Here is a 19,550-nt window from a genome sequence, read left to right as displayed (position 1 = left end):
CCGACGTCGACACCGCTGGAGCAGGGGAAGGGCGAGCCGCCGTCGCCTCCGCACTGCCCGCGGCGCTCCGGCCGCCCGCCCATGCGCGCACCTCTGCGGCCTACCTCGCCGCCGCTTGGCCTGCCGCGTGCTCCGCCCGTCATCGCGCTTGGCCCGCAGAGGCCGCTCCTCTCCGCCGCGCCGCGCCGCGGTCGGCCAGCCGCGGCCGCTCCTCTCCGCTGCGCCGCACCGCGGTCGGCCCGCAGCGGCCGCTCCTCTCCGCACGGCCGGCGCGGTAGGGAGGCCGGATCTCGCGCGGCCTCCACCGCTGCGGCCATGGTCTCCACCGTCGTGGCCGAGCTTGCCGGCATGGAGAAGAGGGAGGGAGGCGATGGGGGGAGGAGGGTAGCCGGCCGCCATGGCGCGTTCGCCTCGCGCTCGCCGGCCGCCATGGCGCGAGCGCAGGCCGCCGAGTCACAAGGAGGGTCCGCCGTCCGTGCCGGCCGCCCGCTCGCCCGTCGCCGCGGAGCCTCGCTGCCCGGCGCCGGGAGGGGAGCGGAGCCGCCGGGGGGGAGGGGCGCAGCCGCTGGAGGACGGCCGCAGGCCGGAACAGGGGAGGGGGCGGGTGGGAGAGAGAGAGGAGGCTGGGAGTGAGGAGAACCGACGTGGCAGGCCACGTAGGCGGTCAGACCCGGTCAAAGGGGTTTTGGACCTCCAGTGACACACTTATATAGATTAGGGGGCCGAATCTGCATTTTCGGAGTTCGTGGACCTACTTGACACACCCTCACTAGTTTAAGGACCCCCAGTGCATTTTACTCTAAATAAATAATCGACCATGAGGCCGATTCCGGCATCCTGACGAGTACAAGCGGCTCATTAGCTATCCAAACTAGATGTGTACAATTAATGGCAACATAGCTCGAAAGCTATCGGCTAGAAAGCCGATAGGAAACATGGCGCCATTGATCTCTTGATCCACTATGAATAAAACCATAAACCAGTGCAGTTTCGACTAACATTACTACCAGTATTTCTAGATCAAACGACAGCGATGTGTCCGGAAGTTGCAATCTAGAAATACTACTAGCAAGAAGTTAATCTAGATTTCGCCAGACAATAGATCTATCCACAGTATGACTTGATCCCAACGGCACATGATAGATATCCAAGAATAAGATGCAACAGGCCATTAATTAATCTATCATTTATTTCAATGGAATAAAAGCTAATCAAATCAATTTGAACAACGAAACGACAGATTAAAAAAAATCAGCCGATGCAAATGGTGAATATTGTAAATCCAGACAGAAGCCATCTGTCGTCGGTCGAAAATCCAAGGTACTCGATAACTGGTGGATAAGAACCAGATTCAACGACAGCGATGAGCCCGGAAGTTGAGATCTGGGATACCCGATAGATGAAGATTGCGGTGAACTGGAGATCGAGGCGATGCAGCCCAACTTGCTGAAGAACTCATCGAAAAAGGTACATTACTCCTACTCCTAGGACAGAAAGCCAAATTAAGCCAAATATATCTCCGCACTATTTGCAACACAGACCAATGAATATATGCACATGCAGACTCTATTTTCATTTGGCTTGCCTCCATTATTAAATAAAATAATCTGGCCATGTGCTAACCATATTTGATTAACGAGGACTCTTCCCGCCAGTATATACTTGCAAATCTTATTAGCTTTCTGCCCTTGCCTTCACTGTGTGAACTCCGCATACTTGCATGGATCTGTCGACAACTGTCAATGCATAATCGTTCTCCACGTTGATACTCCGTCCAAGTACACCAACAACCGATTGCTTCACAATCCAGACTATATCAGATTTACCAAAATCAGCCGGTCCGCCGCGTCTCTCCCGCGCCGCCGGGATCTTGCTCTGGCCGCTCCCCTCGGCTCTCCAGCCTCGAGGGGAAGGTGGCTCGGGATGCGGTTCTTGCGGTGGCAACAACCCCTCCTTCGTCGCTCCGCAGCCAGAGGTCCGCTCCGGCGCCTTGCCCACTCCCCATTCCCTCCCACTCGCTCATTCCCTCCCGTTCTGGCCTCAAGGGGAAGGGGGAGGGGGACTGCAAGATGGAGGCCGCCCCCGCTGCAGTCCCCTCAACGTCCATGGTGGTCAAGAAGAAGAAGACAAGGCCTTTGTGGCCCCCTGTCTTTCTCGTCAGGTGCCCCCATTCCCATTGGGAGGATCGCGTGCTGTTTCTTGCCATGTTCCTGCACGAGCAGTCGTGTAGCCACCGTGTGAAGGGCCGGAACGAGTGACCAGAGAAGTGGAGAGTGAATGGGAGCCCTTAAAGCTTATGTCCCGATTTCAATCTGTTGGGTGACCACCATTATTGGTCCCCCAACGTGCCAGGAGAGCAGCCACGGAGGCTGTGGACAGGCTCCGACGCAAGCACGAGGACTAGGAGAAGAGGGGCCACAGTCATGCGGATGTAAAAGGGAAGGCGTAACTGAGAATTCGATCAGAAAATCAATCGAAGGCTTGTCAGATAGTTGCAGAGTTGTTGGTCAGAAATTGGGTATATGCTTGATGGAAAACTAAGTAATGTTTGGATGGTATTGGCCGATTTCAAGATCTAGTAATGAAATTCGAAGTATTCAGTCTGATTCAAATAAATATTGTGCAGGGGCGTGTTATTCTCCTCCTCTCACCCTCACTTCCTCTCTCATCCGCAGCTCCCTTCCCGACCAAAATTCTCATTGTGTATATTTGTGGTTTTCACTTGCCGTCAAACATATCTAATTTGTAGGCTGGTGTCATTTGACCTACTTTGTTGCTATTATCAGTGTGATATACTTGTCCCTGCTTTAGATTGTATTTTATATTTATATATGATGCATATTGTTGACGACCAAAATTGGCACTGGTTGAACAGACCGGTCTGACCGGTGCTTGAGAGCGGTCTGACCGGTCTGGACCATGTAGCCGGTCTGGCAACACCGACCGGTCTAACCGGTGGGTCTGACCGGTCAGACCGGTCTACCTGGAATCCGAGTACAACTAGAACTCTTTGTAGATTTAGATCTGTAATAGGATTTCTCGCGGGATAAGTCCACCCCACCCTATAAATATAAAGGGTCACGGCCGATTAGGGTATCCAATCGATCAAATAAATACAACTTTTATCTTTTTACTTTTCTCTTGCCCTAGCTTTTTCCAATCTACTATTTGCTGTTCCTCCGTCGTCTCTACGCCGATTGAGGGCGTTCTAGGTGGCCTGCCGACCCTAGAACAACCCTACATGCGCCTGCCCCGACGGGTCTTCCCGGGCTAATGTTCGTAGGCTTCGTCACTGTTCTGCCGGCGGTGACCGGTCTGACCGCTCCAAGGGACCGGTCTGACCGGTCTACGCAGGAGGCGCTGCAGCGAGCTGCCTCTTTGCGCCGCACGTTCGAGTGTGTTCGTGTGTTGATCCTGAAAGGCGTCAACATACTTTTTGGCGACTCCGCTGGGGAAAGAATCAATCGGCTGCCATGGCCGGTAAAATTCCTAAACCTAGCGATGTTGATGCCGCCAACATCCAAAGGCCGACTGTTCAGCAACTTTCGGCCGAACAACAGAAGGCTCTTGATGACATCCAGAAGAAGATCAGAGAGGAGAAGGAGAAGGAGATCCAGAAGCTGGAGGAAGAATCCATGAAGCAGTACATCTCACACTTCTCCATCGACCGACAAGGGAAGGTCACGACGGATGCCGGCTTCGATGCTTCACAGTTTGAGGTAAAATTCGATGAGAGCGAACAGACCGTTCTTAATTCTGAAATAGCTAATGCTATAGATGATGATGTTTCTTCTCATGTGAATAATAAGTTGGAATTTATTGGTCAAAATATGCATGATATGTTTGATGATCGCTTTAGCCGAATTGAAATACATCTTGGTATGAAGTCTGTCGGTAATAATGCATCTACATCTAATACCGATAAGAGAATTCGTGGCTCGGCAATTCCAACTAATAATGCTATTGTGACTAATTCGGCTAATCAGCAAAGCCGAATTAATTATAATGCATCACCTCATGTCAATGTGCCATATGGGGCAGCAAGTTCGTTGCGACATTCCACACCGCCGAACTTTGCTCAACTTGGTAGTACACCGATCACAAATCGGCTTAACGCCGATGATGTTGGATCAGGTAGTATCAAAGAGGAGGTGATTAAGATATTTCGGCAAACTTTTGGTATAGAGCCTAAAGTCAAATGCCGATCTTATCAAAGGCCATACCCTGAGAATTATGATTATGTTGCATATCCTCAAGGGTTTAAAATTCCTGAATTTGTTAAATTCACTGGTGATGATAGTAGAACTACATTGGAATATATAGGTCAATTTATTATACAATGTGGTGAAGCTAGCACTAATGATATTTACAAATTGAGGTTATTTCCTTTATCTCTAACGGGTGCTACATTTACATGGTTTATTTCATTGCCACCCAATTCAGTTTTCACTTTTGCTGATTTAGAACAGAAGTTTCATGATTATTTCTTTAGTGGTGAAACTGAATTGAAATTGTCACATCTCACATCGGTTAAGCAAAAGATACATGAAGGTGTTTCTGAGTATATTAGAAGATTTAGAGATACTAGAAACCGATGTTATAGTTTGACAATTTCTGATAGAGATTTAGCTGATCTAGCTTTTGCTGGTTTACTTGATTTTCATAAAGCAAAGCTAGAGGGACAAGAATTTCTAGATGTTAGTCAAGTCTTACAAAAGGCTCTGGCTAATGAAAGCCGAGCTAAAGAAGCTAGAGATTCTCAAAAGTCCAATGAAAAATCTAATCGTCCTGTTTATGTGCTCGGGTGTGATTCCAATTGTTCGGACGATGAAGGTAAAGATGTTTATACTGCTGAATTTGTTTGGTCCTCTAATGATAAACCTTGCGTTTGCGGTTCTCTTAAGCCGATTCATAAAGATCGGCAAGAAAGATTTACTTTTGATGTATCCAAATGTGAGAGGATATTTGATGAATTATATAAGAATGGGTACATCAAGATGTCGCATGTCATACCACCGCTTGAAGAATTAAAGCGGCGAGCTTATTGCAAATTTCATAATACTTTCTCTCATGCGACTAATGATTGCAATGTGCTTCGAAGGCAAATTCAATCGGCTGTTAATGAAGGCCGAATAATTGTTCCACAAATGCAGGTGGATCAGAATCCTTTCCCTGCGCATACACATGTGCTTGAATTGAGTAATCCTAAAGTGTTAATTCGGCCAAATCAAGCCGAATCAACAAAAGGAAAAAATATAATCATTGGTGAAGAAAGGTCTGAGCCTTCGAAATCTCATCAGGAAGCTCCAGCAAAGAAAGTCCCTGAAGATTCATTGAAGAATTCAACACTCGGGGGGCAAGAACAGAAGAAGGGCGCCAGGTCTGCTCAGACCGGTCTGGAGATCGGTCTGACCGGTCGATCTGGAATTTCTGGAAAGAATTCCAGAAACAAGAAAGAAAAAGAAATGCCGAGTTTTAAAGAACTCTTAGCCAAATATGAGAAGAAATGAGTCATCCAGAGGCAGAGGGAACGGCCGGACAAAGTTAAAGATACAAATCCATCATCGGAGCATCGTGAGCAATCGGCTTCTCATGTTCAACAAGGTAATAATGCTTTTGCGCCATATTCATTTGGTGGGCCGATTGCTCTATGTTTCTGGTCGTATCCTTACTATTACACACCTATGGATTATAGTAGAATGTATATGCATCCATATTTTATTCAATATTCTTCTATATATCCAAATTATGGTGCCTCTCAAAGACCGATTGTTGCTAGCAATAATCTGGTCAAAAGCAAACCTGATTGCAGCGAGGAGGGTGAGAAAGACATAAAGCAAGACAACAAGTATTTACAGCCGAAGTGGTGCCCTTCAGGCTTGTCTCACACTCAAAAGAGAAGGCTGCAGCGGATGTGCAAGAAGGAGTCTATGGAACAGCAAGCGGAGGTTGTACCAGCAAGGTCGGCGACCATGAAGCAGGTATGGAGGCCTAAGCAAGTTGTTTCGTCATCAGCTTAAAAAAGAAGCAAGATATGGCCGATAGAATTTATCGCCCTTAGAACAAAATATGGCCGATGCATATTTATCATCGTCCTTAGACAATTTTGGTCCAGAGGCTTGTTTTTTGGCATGCTAGCATCACCAAAAAACAGAGGGGCATATGTTGACGACCAAAATTGGCACTGGTCGAACAGACTGGTCTGACCGGTGCTTGAGAGCGGTCTGACCGGTCTGGACCATGTAGCCGGTCTGGCAACACCGACCGGTCTAACCGGTGGGTCTGACCGGTCAGACCGGTCTACCTGGAATCCGAGTACAACTAGAACTCTTTGTAGATTTAGATCTGTAATAGGATTTCTCGCGGGATAAGTCCACCTCACCCTATAAATATAAAGGGTCACGGCCGATTAGGGTATCCAATCGATCAAATCAATACAACTTTTATCTTTTTACTTTTCTCTTGCCCTAGCTTTTTCCAATCTACTATTTGATGTTCCTCCGTCGTCTCTACGTCGATTGAGGGCGTTCTAGGTGGCCTGCCGACCCTAGAACAACCCTACGTGTGCCTGCCCCGACGGGTCTTCCCGGGCTAACGTTCGTAGGCTTCGTCACCGTTCTGCCGGCGGTGACCGGTCTGACCGCTCCAAGGGACCGGTCTGACCGGTCTACGCAGGAGGCGCTGCAGCGAGCTGCCTCTTTGCGCCGCACGTTCGAGTGCGTTCGTGTGTTGATCCTGAAAGGCGTCAACACATATGTAATATACACTTTAAATAATCTTTTGTTCAGTATGCCTAGCTAACTTACGAACTAATCATTTCTTCTTAGTTTGTTATTGACCATTTGTTGCTTTTATTTGATATGGCCTGGAACAGAAGTCTTTTAATGCATAAAACAAGATCAATATCATTGAAAATATAAGTGTGACTCAATTTGCAGAAAACATGTTGAAGAGATGATTTTAGTGAGCACTCTTTTATATCTTATGAACTTCAAAGTTATTGTTTGTTGAAAAATATCAATGCATATGTGAGAAGGTTCTGGAAGAATTTGGAAATAAAAAGAGAGAGAGGAGTTATCATGCTTCATAGCAAGATGAAAATTCTTTAGAATTAGATATTTTGCATAGTTGGATAAGATCAGAAACATTCTAGAGTTACATTTTGTAAAGAAAAGTGCGGAAGTTGCCACATGACAACGCCATAACCTCCATGATCTGTATGCGTGATCTGTAGAAATATTACTTACTTGGAATTTGTATCAAACTACTTGGATGTTCTAGTATATGGATAACCGACTGTATCAACATTAGTTATTTGGTCAAGTTATTTGGTCTCTTAGATGCATCTTGTTTTGTTTTTTTACCACCCCAAAGTCATGTTTTCTATTGATCATGATGCATTATTGGCAAGTTAGTCTAACTTGAGCAACTACCTAGAGTTCTACAAGCTCATACCTGGGAAAAAATTAGACCTGCAAGAGTGAGACAGCCGGTGATGCTGCAAGGATGGATGTGAACCAAGCTAGGCAGCCAAAGCCATACACAACAAATAAGTTACCTGCTACAACGGACTGCTGTGGTGTCCAATGGTAGATTTTATGTAGTGCACCAGCAACTAATTCTTGGATTACACTTTCTCATGCTTTGCTTGCTTGTGATGATTACTTCCATGAAGAGGATAGAAGACCGTGTGGACTTACTTCCTGGTGACTTGTACGACGTTTCACACAAGCTCATGAAGGAACTTGCAGATGGGCGCCTGCATCGACCTTGCCTGCTAGAGAACATTCAAGGCGCAATTGCCATTGCGTAGAAAATATTATGAACTCGTCAATAAATGATTGTGATTTTATTATGATACAAGTTGATGAACCTCTGCACATTGATTCTTTTTTTATCATGTGTATATGATTTGTGATCTTATTATACTTTTTCTATATTCTTCCTTTTTTATTTGAATAAATAATCAATTGATGAGATGAATTGCCAAGTCCGATATATCCTGAAACATGACTATTTTTACTTTTATGCACAAGACAAGACTGATAGCGTGGCAAACATTAGTGAGTGAATGCAAGCTTTGGACACATGCAGCAAGCATGAACAACTAGAAAGTAAGATAAATATTTGTCCGATAAATGGCACAACCAGCAGGATCTTGGAAGTAAAAAATCAGAAAATGTATGAAAGCTATCACTACATTATAAGTAGGTCTGGGAAGTTGTTGAATTCCTAGTGCTAATCTCATTCAGCTGTAGGCAACATCCAGAAAGGCGGGCGCAGCGAGTCCACGAAATCTTTGAAGGGCCGTTGCACTTCATTGGTCCCTTTGTCCAAGTCAACGATATGCACAAAGTTCTCGTTCGTTGCAAAGTGATTGAGAAAATATATGCAGTTGCCCGAGAGACCGTGTTCCCCAGCAGGGCACGACGCTCCGAAGTTGGATTCCCCGAGCCTGTCTCCACCGAGAAGAAACACCCTGTCATCACCAATCCTGTCGACCTTGCACCAAGCTGGTGTCGAGAAATCCATCTTGTACACAGCAACCTCGGCCACCTTGTGAACATTGTGCCCGTCAAAGATGATGACGACCTGAAAGAGCTCGCCACAGGACTCGACGAGGTAGCTCGACCACATCGGCGCGCCATCCGGAATGTCGACATGGTCGACATCGATCATCCCATGGATCGGCTCAGGATCGTCATCGGCTGGGTCGAAGTCGACGAATCCCAGTTGGTATCCGGTGAACTCGTAGTAGATTTTGCCTCCAACGGCGGCGATGCCATGGCGCGTGGCCATATGCCTCTCCACCGGTTCGTCCTGGGCGTTGTACATGGTGAGCGTGTAGCCATGGCGTCCCCACTTGCTGCCTCCGACGGTGCAGAGCCAGAACTCGCACTCGTCCAGGTCGAGGACCATCACGGCGCAGAAGCTGGCGCCGGGCCTGTCGGAGAGCACGCACTTGCAGTTGGTGGGGAAGTCCTGCTCCATGGGCGGCAGGGCGATCCGCTCGCCGCTGTCCTCCGGCCGCCATAGGAAGGTGCGCAGGGAGGCCGGGTCCAGCGCGAGCACCCACCCTTGCGGCGTCTCGAAGCAGCGGTGGTCTTGGAGCAGGTCGATGGTCGCGTTCACCAGCGATTGACTTGAGATGCTGTACTGCGCCTGGGGCTCGGAGTACCCGGGTCCGACGTCGTGCAATGGCAGCGACACCGCCGGCGTGCGTGGTGAAGGGCCAGAAGCTGCCATGGCTTGCATTGCTCTCGATGGAATTCGTGGACGGATCAAATCGATCGGCTTTGATTGATTGTTGCTGCTGCTGCAGCGCCTCCCGCGGGGTGACTTAAATAGTCGCGCTGGGGGACGAGCGTACGAGTCCGTCATCTACCCGTCCCCGTCTCCGAGAAGGTCATGGCGTGGCAGCGCCGCCGCCGCCGCTACGGGTTCTGCATCCGAACGCGCGCTCGCTTCTTCCGGCAGCTCTCCCGGCCGTGTGCGGTGCCGAGCGGGCAAGCGTCGTGGGCCGTCCACAAATAAAATAGCCAAAAGTCTATTTTACCTCCTCCAATTATCACCAAAGTTTAGTTTTCCTCCTACAACTATAAAACCGGGTATTTCACCTCCCTCAACTTTTCAAACCGTCCATTTTACCTCCCTCGAGCGGTTTTGAAGACTGTTTGCTACAGTAACCGTAGTTTTGTCTTTTTCTTTTTTTTAAATTTCAGTTGAATCTTTGAAAAATCATAGTAAATCACAAAAAAATCATAAAATAGAAAATCCAATTTTGTTGGACTCCACATGAGTAGATATACGCAGTGAATATATTATATGGTATACTTTAGTACAATTTTTTTACTGTAACTTTAGATATATACTTTTCTGTAATTAATTTATAGCTACAGTTTTCGTCGTCCCATTATGGTGAAATTTTTATGGTGAGCTAATCATTATATGATTGAGCTGTAGTAAAAATTTTATGATTATTACATCATGTATGACTGAGTTATAGATTTATCTATAGATTCGTCTAGATTTTTCTATAGATTTATCTAGTTTATATGGATAAATCTATAGATCAGTCAAACATGATCTAATAATCATAAAATTTTTACTACAGCTCAATCATATAATGATTAGCTCACCATAAAAATTTCACCATAATGGGACGACGAAAACTGTAGCTATAAATTAATTACAGAAAAGTATATATCTAAAGTTACAGTAAAAAAATTGTACTAAAGTATATCATATAATATATTCACTGCGTATATCTACTCATGTGGAGTCCAACAAAATTGAATTTTCTATTTTATAATTTTTTTGTGATTTACTATGATTTTTCAAAGATTCAACTGAATTTTTTTTAAAAAAAGAAAAAGACAAAACTATGGTTACTGTAGCAAACAGTCTTCAAAACCGCTCGAGGGAGGTAAAATGGACGGTTTGAAAAATTGAAGGAGCCGAAATACCCGGTTTTATAGTTGTAGGAGGAAAACCAAACTTTGGTGATAGTTGGAGGAGGTAAAATAGACTTTTGCCTATAAAATAATCCCAGCTGTGTTTTTACTTGGGCTGTCCTATGGCTCATGACATACGACTTCCATCCTTGGACTGGGTCCCACACAGCTGCGGAGAGGTTCGCGGGCCGGCTATCCCCGATGCTCTGCTCACCGTCCTCGCTCTCACACCAGACACCACCAGCGGACCTCGGTTGTCCGTGCCCATGGCGACGCCGCTCGCGACAAGCGGCCCGCCCCTCGCCTCCCGCGGCTTGCCGTCTTCCTCCTCCTGCTCCTCGTCGCCGCCCTCTTCTCTCCTGCTCGGCCGCCGGCCTAGCCGCAGGCTCCGCTCCTCCTCGCCGCAGGTGATTTCTTTGGTGCCAAACCACGTACCTTTATGTGTCCATCGGCGGTGGTGGCCGGAGATGATGATGATGGTGCGGTGCTACTTGATTCCGATGCAGGTAGATGCTGCGGCCGCGCAGGGGAAGGGCGGCGAGTACCGGCCCTCCTTCGTGGACGACCTCCTCCTCTCCTTCTTCCGGAGCAAGATGGTGGAGGTGAGCTCCATCGACCCGCTCGTTCCTTCCTTCCTGCAGTTAGACCTTGCACGGTGCTTCTTTTCGATGTGCTAGCTTCTTTTTCGGTCAATAAAAAAGTGTGAATTCGAATTGACATTATTGACTTCGTTGGTTCAGAGTTATGTCGGGATAGATAGAGGGGTCTTCTGAACATTACTCAACTAGAGACTCTGCTCTGCTTCCAAATAGATTGACTCTCAAGGAACCAGCTAGAAATTCTCTGTCTAAAATGGGATTTTTTTTCTTGTGTAAACTAAACTGAACGCTCAATTTATTGAGTTCAAGGAGAAAAAAAAGCTAAATATGTTAACATTGATTTGTTTCAGATGATGTGGGGGATGGAAATCTATCTTCCTTTCCTTTCAGATTTTAACCATAAAAGAAGTGCAATGGCAGATTTCATATGTTACCATAGTTTTCAGACAGGCTGCCACTCCAGAAACATAAAATACTCAGATGTCATATCGATGGAAAAATTACACTTGACTCTAATCTGACAATTCCCTGGAAGTGGTAAAAGAAAATTCATATGAATTCGCATAAGGTACACCTAGAGGTGTCAATGGGTGACCCTTAAGGGCACCTCCAACCCTTTTTAGTTCAAAATTTTGTACTACTTCTCCAAAATGATATTCTATTTTGGAAAACTAGTACAATATTTTGAACTAAAGAGGGTTGGAGGTGCCCCTAAGAGTTACCCATTGGCACCCCTAGGTACACCAATCCCCTATTCACGTGTATCTACTAAATTCTTGGTCAATATGATATCTTAGTTTTGAACAAAAGACATGCAATTACATTTTTTAATTCTCTGAAAAGCTGTAGGAGGTTGGATGGGATTCCGAAAACCCTGGGTATGCCGGGCTGATGGAGGTTGCAAATCGTCTCATGGTCAAGGGGAAGAGTGCTTCAGAGACTGAGCAGGCAGCTGTATATCACCTCACTTGTTCCTCGCATGTTTGTTCTGTTGGACATCTGTCTAGCATGTGAGCTTAATACCTAAATCAATTTTAGTTTTCTGCATCTCTCCTCCTTAAAAACTCCAGGTCAGAGTACTACAATCATTGTTTCCGCCTCTCTTGCTTGTTCTTTACAAAGCTCTTTTAGCACCAATTGCTAATGGTCAACTAGCTGCCATGATGCTCGGTGAGTTCACTTCAAGGAAATAGTACATCATTTCCAATTGTACTTCATATTCTTCTCTATTTAACTTGGTTTATATGGAATTGCTGGCGTCTTACTTGACAAGCTAGAGCGACAGCACTTTCATGCCAATGGTTGATGGGCCCATGTTCAGTTAATTCCGTCACTCTGCCTGATGGAAAATCTTGGTCAAGTGGGGTATCGATTTGTTCCAACTTTCAACACCTTTTTTATTTTCTCTTTGCTAAGACTCTGGTTGAAATCATGTTTGATTTTCTTGATGACAATCGCCAGGTGTTTGTTGAGAAATGCAAGTATCTGGAAGAGAGCAAATGCCTTGGTATTTGCATCAACACGTGCAAACTGCCAACTCAGGTTTACTAATGCGTTGCATATGGAATTCTAGATTTCTATCCTCCAGATATTCCTTTACCGCTATTGCCACTTGTGCCCAAGTGGAATTGTATATCAAAAGTACAGGCACAATGATATGCAATCTAGCTATGCTTTTTGTATGGCTACTGTCGGTTTCACGGAATGGTCTTCAAAAGGTCTTTTCCCCCCAAAAGAAAGTTCCTGAATGAAGTGCACTTTCTATTTTCAGACTTTCTTCAAAGAACACATGGGCGTTGATTTATACATGGAGCCAAATTTTGAAGACTACAGCTGTCAGGTAAAATAGTTCCAGACTTTCAGAGTGTACTAGATTGTCAGGCTAAACAAAAACTTAGGGCCTGCAATCTGTACATGCCCACTTTTGTGCAATATACATCCAAAATCCGAGCGAAAACACACCACCTGACTACACAGTTTACGCTGTTGTTTATTGCAGTTCAACTTTGGGTTGCCGCCGCCACCTCTTGATACTGACAAAGCACTCAAGGAACCCTGCTTGGACACTTGCACAAACGCCAGGCGACGCAGGGAGCTCGGCAGAAGTAGTAGCCCGGATGAGCTCAGTTGCCCCCAAGTTTGATACGCTGCTCGTGAACAAGTATGAGCATCATTCGTAGATAAGATGGTACAGCCCAGTGATGGTGCCACTGTCTTGATCCTTGCACGCTGTGCAAGGTGTGGTACGCTGCCCGAACTCACCAGTATCGTGGTATACCAATTCTAAAAGATTAACTGTGGTATACGAATTCTACATTGCAATGCATACACATGTTGACATAATTTCTTTTTCAAATAGTTGCCCAGACACACCTCTGATGATTGTGCATTTCGTCGCATAATTCCTGGACCTCCCTACCTGTATTTGTGAACCTAATGTCACCAGCAGACTGCATCCTGCCATCCTAGACAACATGCTAAATCATCCATGGTAGCACTACTGGCAGAGGTAACATCGACAGTAATTCAGTAAAACAAAGATTGACCTGTCCTCCAATTATTGCAGTTGCCAAACATGGAGTTTGAAGCTCTGAAGTATGAACACAGAACAAGATCAGGTGTAGGTTGATCAAATGACGCTCTCTTAGGCCCCCTTTGGATGCAAGTGCTAATAGGTAAAAGTTTCGATCCTGATCCTTGCTCCAGTCAGAAGCACAACTTGGAGTCATGGTGACGTTCGATTATGTCGTCTTCTCCAGCTAAAAACAGTCTGATTTTGGACGCGAATACCCTGACATATCCTGCTGTGCCTCATCCACAAGCAAAGCAAGGAATCGTTCCCTGCCACACTAATAGCTAGTATAGCTCATCTTTGTTACGTACCAAGGGAAGCTACGAATCCCCCATTTCCTCACTCCAGAGATCGTATGCTGAGATGCTTGCGTGTCCATGTCATCATCGTCTCTAACCGTTCTCGGTTCAGGTTCCGTCCCTCCACTGCACGCCGTTACTACCTTGATCTGCCACTCCCTACCTATATAATGCATGGTGGTCGCCCACAGTGCTGCGGCGGCCTGCGGCACCCTTGGTTGATACCTCTAGCTAGACACCGGTGACCATGCCGACCGCCGGGGACGACATCACGGTGCACGTGGAGTGGCTGGCGCGGCGCCTGACGCAGCAGCAGGAGGACGCGGCGGCCACGGAGGAAGACCGGATCACGGTGAGCACCCACCGCGTGTCCCGCGTCCCGGGCCACGTCCGCATCCGCAACCCGGACGCCTACACGCCGGGGCTCGTCGCCATCGGCCCGCTCCACGCCAAGGACGCTGAGCGCCGCCTCCGCCCGGGCAACCGCCTCAAGATGGCCTACCTCCACAGCCTCATCTCCCGCGGCCACCCGGACCCGGCGGGCCACCTCGGCGTCATCCAGGGCTACGTCCGCCTCGTCGCCGCGCGCGAGCGGGAGGCCCGCGCCATGTACACCGCCGAGGACGTGGACGACGTCACCGCCGAGGACTTCATCCAGATGCTGGTGCTCGACGGCTGCTTCATCCTCGAGCACCTCGTCAACGTCGCCACGGGCAGGGCGGAGCCGTCGCTGCACGCCACGTCCTTCGGCCCGGCGCAGCTGTCCATGGACCTCGTCCTCGCCGAGAACCAGATCCCCTTCTTCGTCCTCACCGACCTCATCGGCAGCACCAGGCTGCCGGAGTTCGACACCACCGGCTACGCCCCGCCGGTCCTGCTGATGAAGCTGGCGCTCTACTACCTCGGCGGCGAGAAGGGCCGCGACATGAGCGAGGAGGCGCTGCCGCCCCCGGGCGCCGTCTGCCACATCCTGCACCTGCTCCATGCCTTGGTCAGCGCGGCGCGCACGCAGTGGGAACCGCCGACGCGGGCGATCCAGGACGGCGCGGCGCTGGAGATGATGCAGGAGGCGGCGCGGCTGCTGCGGCGCCTCCCGGTGCTGCTCCTGGTGCCGCTGCTGTACCCGATCCTGCCCGAGGAGCGGCGGTGGCGCGCGAGCTACGGGCGGGAGGACCTGCCGTCGGCGAGCGACCTCAAGCGGATGTGGGTGCAGTTCAAGAAGGCGCGCGGCGGCGGGAAGGCCCCGGCGGGCATCGCGTCGGTGCTGGGCCCGGTGCCGCTGGCCGTGAAGCTGGCGCACGAGGACCGGCTGCGGCTGCCGCAGCTGCGGATCGAGTTCCAGACGGCGCCGCTGCTGCTCAACCTGATGGCGTTCGAGCAGTCGGCGGAGCAGCGCGCCGGGGCCGTGTCGGCGTACGTGTGGCTCATGGCGAAGCTGGCGCAGTCGGCGGAGGACGCGGGGGTGCTGGTGGCGGCGGAGGTGGTGCAGAGCAGCACGGCGGGGAGCGAGAGCAAGGAGGACGTGGCGCGCTTCTTCCGGCAGGTGGGCGCGGCGAGCGAGGCGGCGGGGGAGCTGGAGAAGAGCTACCTGGGGGAGACGCTGCACAAGCTGCGGGAGCGGAGCCAGCACCCGCTCTTCATGATGTGGGCGGACGTGCAGCGCAATTACTTCACCGTGCCGTGGGCCGTCGTCGCCGAGTTCGTCGCGCTCATCACCTTCATCTCCACCATACTGCAGACCTACGGATCCTTCAAGCACTAATTAAGGATGGTGTTGCTTCGAGCATCACAATCTTCCCTACTGAAAGTTATTAGCAGCACTCAACTCATCAATTTTCTTCAAGAAACAAAATTTGATTAATTAATTTGCTTGTACGGTGATTCTTTTGTTTATATATGTTCCCAGGCCCAAGGATCGAAACTGCCTGAGTAACTGTATGATTATTCTTTTGTTAATCCTCAGTTATATTTTGATTAACTAGATCAAAACACGAACACTGATGCTGGTCGTTCAACCATCTCTGCCTTTGGACGGCACTCAGGTTATTTGGCTGCTGGCCCATTCACTCTCTCTCAGCAGTAGTAGTAGTAGTAGTGTGTGTGTGTGTGTGTTGCGGGTCTCATGTTCCTTGTCCATCGCCAATCAATTCTCTCGATCAACATCCACCTTTACCGCACGGCGCATCTGTAAACATCATTAGTTGTTCTTCTGATGCTTCTACTGCTTTGTTCAGTTTTTTTTGGAAAAAAAATCAATTTACTCCTTCAAGTATATCCAAAGTCTGAATAATCTCTTAAACTATAACTTGGTTCAATTTACCTCTAAACTATATCATTTAGTTGAATTTTTTCCCATAATATAATTTGTCTTTTTTGTTTCTCTATACACAAATTGAATTTTAATTTTAAATTTTGCAGGGTAGTAGTGGACATCACAATGCATATTAAAAAAGTGTTATAATATTTTTAGCGTTACTTTTCAAATAATTTTGAACTCCATTGATTAATTTATTATTAAATATACTAATCTATCAAAATAATAATAAAAAATATGTTGTATTTTTTCTAACATGTGTTATGATGTGCACTATTATTTTGTAAAATTTCAACTTAAACCCCACCTATGCATGGAGAAATAAAAAATACCAACTTTATTAGGGGTAATTTGAACAAAGAGCATAGTTTGGGGGTAAAATGAACCAAACGATAGTTTAGAGGGTTATCCGGATTTTGGCTATAGTTGAGGGAGTAATTTAGACTTTTTTCTTTAAACTATGGCATAATCAATTTTCATATAGAAAGACAGACATGAAGCTTCAATTTCAACAACCAATTATGCACAATTTATTGAGCGTACCTTCAGATTTGATAGTTTACGATTTGTAACCAGTCATGTAATACAAACCATATCATCTCTAGAAGACTCCAAATCTTATTCTATATATAATCCAACATCGAGCTAAGGCTCGAGACAATCATCAAACTTACACGAATTCTCTCTTGTTTACATAATTGGAAAGTTTCACTTTGCTCAGGACTTATTTGTAGTGGCTCATAAAAAATTCAAGTTTTTTTTATAAGTTTCACATGAAAGCCATTAGGAAATGAAAGTACAGGAGAAAGCACCATGTCCCCTCCATTGACCACTTCCCACCTGTTGATATATAAATGTTACAAATATTATTACTTCAGAGCCTTGCTTTTTATTTAAAATAAATATATATCAGTGTAGATCACAATTTGTGCAGGTATAGTACCTATAGTTAATAACTAAGCAGTGGAGGAATGTCGCAATCTGAAGCTTTGCAAAGTCAGCACCAAGACAAGACCTCAGTCCCAATCCAAAGACAAGAAAATCCTTGGAGCCTCCAACAGGCTCGGAAATATCCTGCATATGATCTTATTTAATTACAAAAAAATTTATAATACTAATTTAAGCTTAAATTCTAGAAGTGTCTCATCGAGTCTGCAGTTTCCTAGAGTTCAACATTTACTTCCTGACAATAATTTTACAAACCTTCCATCTCCATGGATTGAATATGTTGGGGTCTGTATAAGTAATTGGATTCAGATGAGTTGCCAGGGGGCAAATCATTACTGTCCATCCCTCTGGAATAGTGTAGCCTTCAAGAAACACAAATTTTTAAAACATCAATTGGAAAGTGACATGCAAATACACATCCATTATTCATATATTTCCTATAAGAATTTTGCTTAATTTCCGAAACGTTGCGGTAAAGTATGAAAGTGTGTGCGCGCGTGGGTGCAAGAACTTGGTTAATAGAATCTAAGTACCTTTCATGTGAACATCTTGGTTTGCTTTCCTGAATAGCATCGGGGCAATGTTGGCTAGGATTCATATATAACCTACAATGCAGACATATCACATCATAGATAAGAACACCACCCATACAAAGCCACTATATTGGTTACATATCCTCGAATCCGTGCTTTATTGTTGTAAGCTGATGAAAATGAGTGCTCCAGTTCTAACTTACATTAGAGGTGAATTTCATGGACTTGTATTCTTCCCATGTGATTTCTGAACTGGCATCGGTCCTTCCTTTGATGATATTCTCATTTTCCTCCTGCCAAGTGTCACATGTGTATATGTTGGTGACCTTAGATTTCACTCTTTATTTTTCAGGGAAACCAGATTTAATTTGGTCTTCAAACCCCTTTCTTTTTATAATTGTTTAGTTCGAACAAAGAAATTTTGCATGGGACAAGAGTATGCATATACTTACTGCTAGTTCTTGTAGTGCTTTAGGGTTGTCTGTCAGAAACTTGAGTGCTGCAGTTAGCGCGGTTGATGTCGTATGGATACTAGCAAAGAGCAGCCCAAACAATACATCCAAACAAAAGTTCTCGTCTAGCACAGGCTTCTCCTTTAACTCATCAACCACGAGATCCAAGAAATCCATCGTTTCTTGCCTTTCTGCCTCCTTCCTCTCATCAAGCATGTGTTTCAAAGCCTCCATTATATTCTTGCGTCCCTAGTATTTCAAAATATTTTTTGTTTCAAAAAAAATGAAGCCAGACTCTTAGCTACTGATGAAATTATTCTAGGTGCGAGTCGAATGGAGGAAGAAGAAGAAGAAGATTGTTCTAAATGAAGGGGGGGGGGGGGGGGGGGGGGGAGAAAATGGGTAAGATTGTGCAAAGTAGTTGATGGGTTTACCATAATTTCACATTTGTTTGTATATGTGTACCGTACCTTTAGACATTTATAAAACCCTGTCCAGGGATGTTCACTGGAAATGACATTAGTCCGGTGGTGAATGCATCATAATGTTTCCACAGCTCTCCTGCTGATGACGTGGACGCATCGTAGTTGATCAACAATTTTGCAGTAACACTGAATATCATCTACACCAAAAAAAATATTCCCAATAAACGAATGTCAGATATCTTTTTCGGAGAAAAAAAACTGACATAGATGGATAAAGGCGCAAGCATGCATACACTTGAGACAGCCTCTTTGAGCTCAATGCTTGGCCTATGAGCCCACGAGCTCAGGTTGCTGCGAGCAGCTCCCTGCACATGACGGAGCAGCACCAGCCTGAGGTTTTCTGGGCCGAAGACTGTCACACCCGATTTTAAGGACAAAACCGAATGCATAACTATATGTATGCCAGGATCAAGTTTCATACATATAGAGACATTATAAGTGATTAATCAGTAACAGTATCACGTAAAAACAACAATTAAAAGATTATCAGAGTTATACAGCTTATCCTGGAAACGAAGGCTCCAAACTTCACAGGCAATCGACTGGGGGTTGCGTACGCCTAGAACTCAGCAACATCTTCAGAAAACTTCATAAACCTTCTCCTTCTGAGCAGCAGTAAGCAAGGGTGAGTACACTTATGGTTGGTACTCAGCAAGGCCACAAGAAATAACCAGAATGTGATTTATATCCATCTTCAAGTTTATTAATCATGTGAGGGTCCAAGCCGCTCTTGACCGTGAGCACGGCTAACCGGTTAGTTTTAACTCTGCAGAGGTTGTACACTTTCACCATAATTCGCGTAAAAGTTCCGAAGAACTTTGAACCCTAACCACGCAATGTGCTAGCTAGGCACAATACCACACTTCCGAGGTGTGATTGCATAGGGACGCTACG

The 19,550-nt window shown here is 46.4% G+C and overlaps 3 protein-coding genes and 1 long non-coding RNA gene across 4 annotated transcripts; 2 read left to right on the top strand and 2 right to left on the bottom strand.

The window, feature by feature from the left end:
• Positions 1-8,188: 8,188 nt before the first annotated feature.
• LOC120701198 lies at positions 8,189-9,532 on the bottom strand. Its single transcript, XM_039985333.1, has one exon. The coding sequence runs from the start codon at positions 9,379-9,381 to the stop codon at positions 8,245-8,247; it is 1,137 nt and encodes a 378-aa protein (XP_039841267.1). The 5' UTR covers positions 9,382-9,532; the 3' UTR covers positions 8,189-8,244.
• Positions 9,533-10,669: 1,137 nt separating this feature from the next.
• On the top strand, positions 10,670-13,411 carry LOC120697352 (beta-carotene isomerase D27, chloroplastic). Its single transcript, XM_039980533.1, has 8 exons — positions 10,670-10,861; positions 10,961-11,056; positions 11,903-12,007; positions 12,124-12,223; positions 12,327-12,418; positions 12,515-12,595; positions 12,825-12,893; positions 13,053-13,411. The coding sequence occupies exons 1-8, from the start codon at positions 10,721-10,723 to the stop codon at positions 13,194-13,196; spliced, it is 828 nt and encodes a 275-aa protein (XP_039836467.1). The 5' UTR covers positions 10,670-10,720; the 3' UTR covers positions 13,197-13,411.
• A 106-nt stretch (positions 13,412-13,517) lies between these two features.
• Positions 13,518-15,942, top strand: LOC120697351 (UPF0481 protein At3g47200-like). Its single transcript, XM_039980532.1, has one exon. It carries the CDS (start codon positions 14,172-14,174, stop codon positions 15,684-15,686), a length of 1,515 nt encoding a protein of 504 aa, XP_039836466.1. The 5' UTR covers positions 13,518-14,171; the 3' UTR covers positions 15,687-15,942.
• An 896-nt stretch (positions 15,943-16,838) lies between these two features.
• On the bottom strand, positions 16,839-19,009 carry LOC120697353. The gene is made up of 8 exons (XR_005684445.1): positions 18,890-19,009; positions 18,642-18,793; positions 18,172-18,420; positions 17,923-18,012; positions 17,720-17,791; positions 17,442-17,548; positions 17,182-17,312; positions 16,839-17,078 (listed from the first exon to the last, which is right to left on the bottom strand). It is a non-coding gene; the product is annotated as an uncharacterized LOC120697353 (long non-coding RNA).
• Positions 19,010-19,550: the final 541 nt, after the last annotated feature.

This window comes from Panicum virgatum, chromosome 3K (assembly GCF_016808335.1).
Source record: "Panicum virgatum strain AP13 chromosome 3K, P.virgatum_v5, whole genome shotgun sequence".
Lineage (NCBI taxonomy): Eukaryota > Viridiplantae > Streptophyta > Magnoliopsida > Poales > Poaceae > Panicum > Panicum virgatum.
This window is presented reverse-complemented; position numbering and strand designations above follow the sequence as displayed.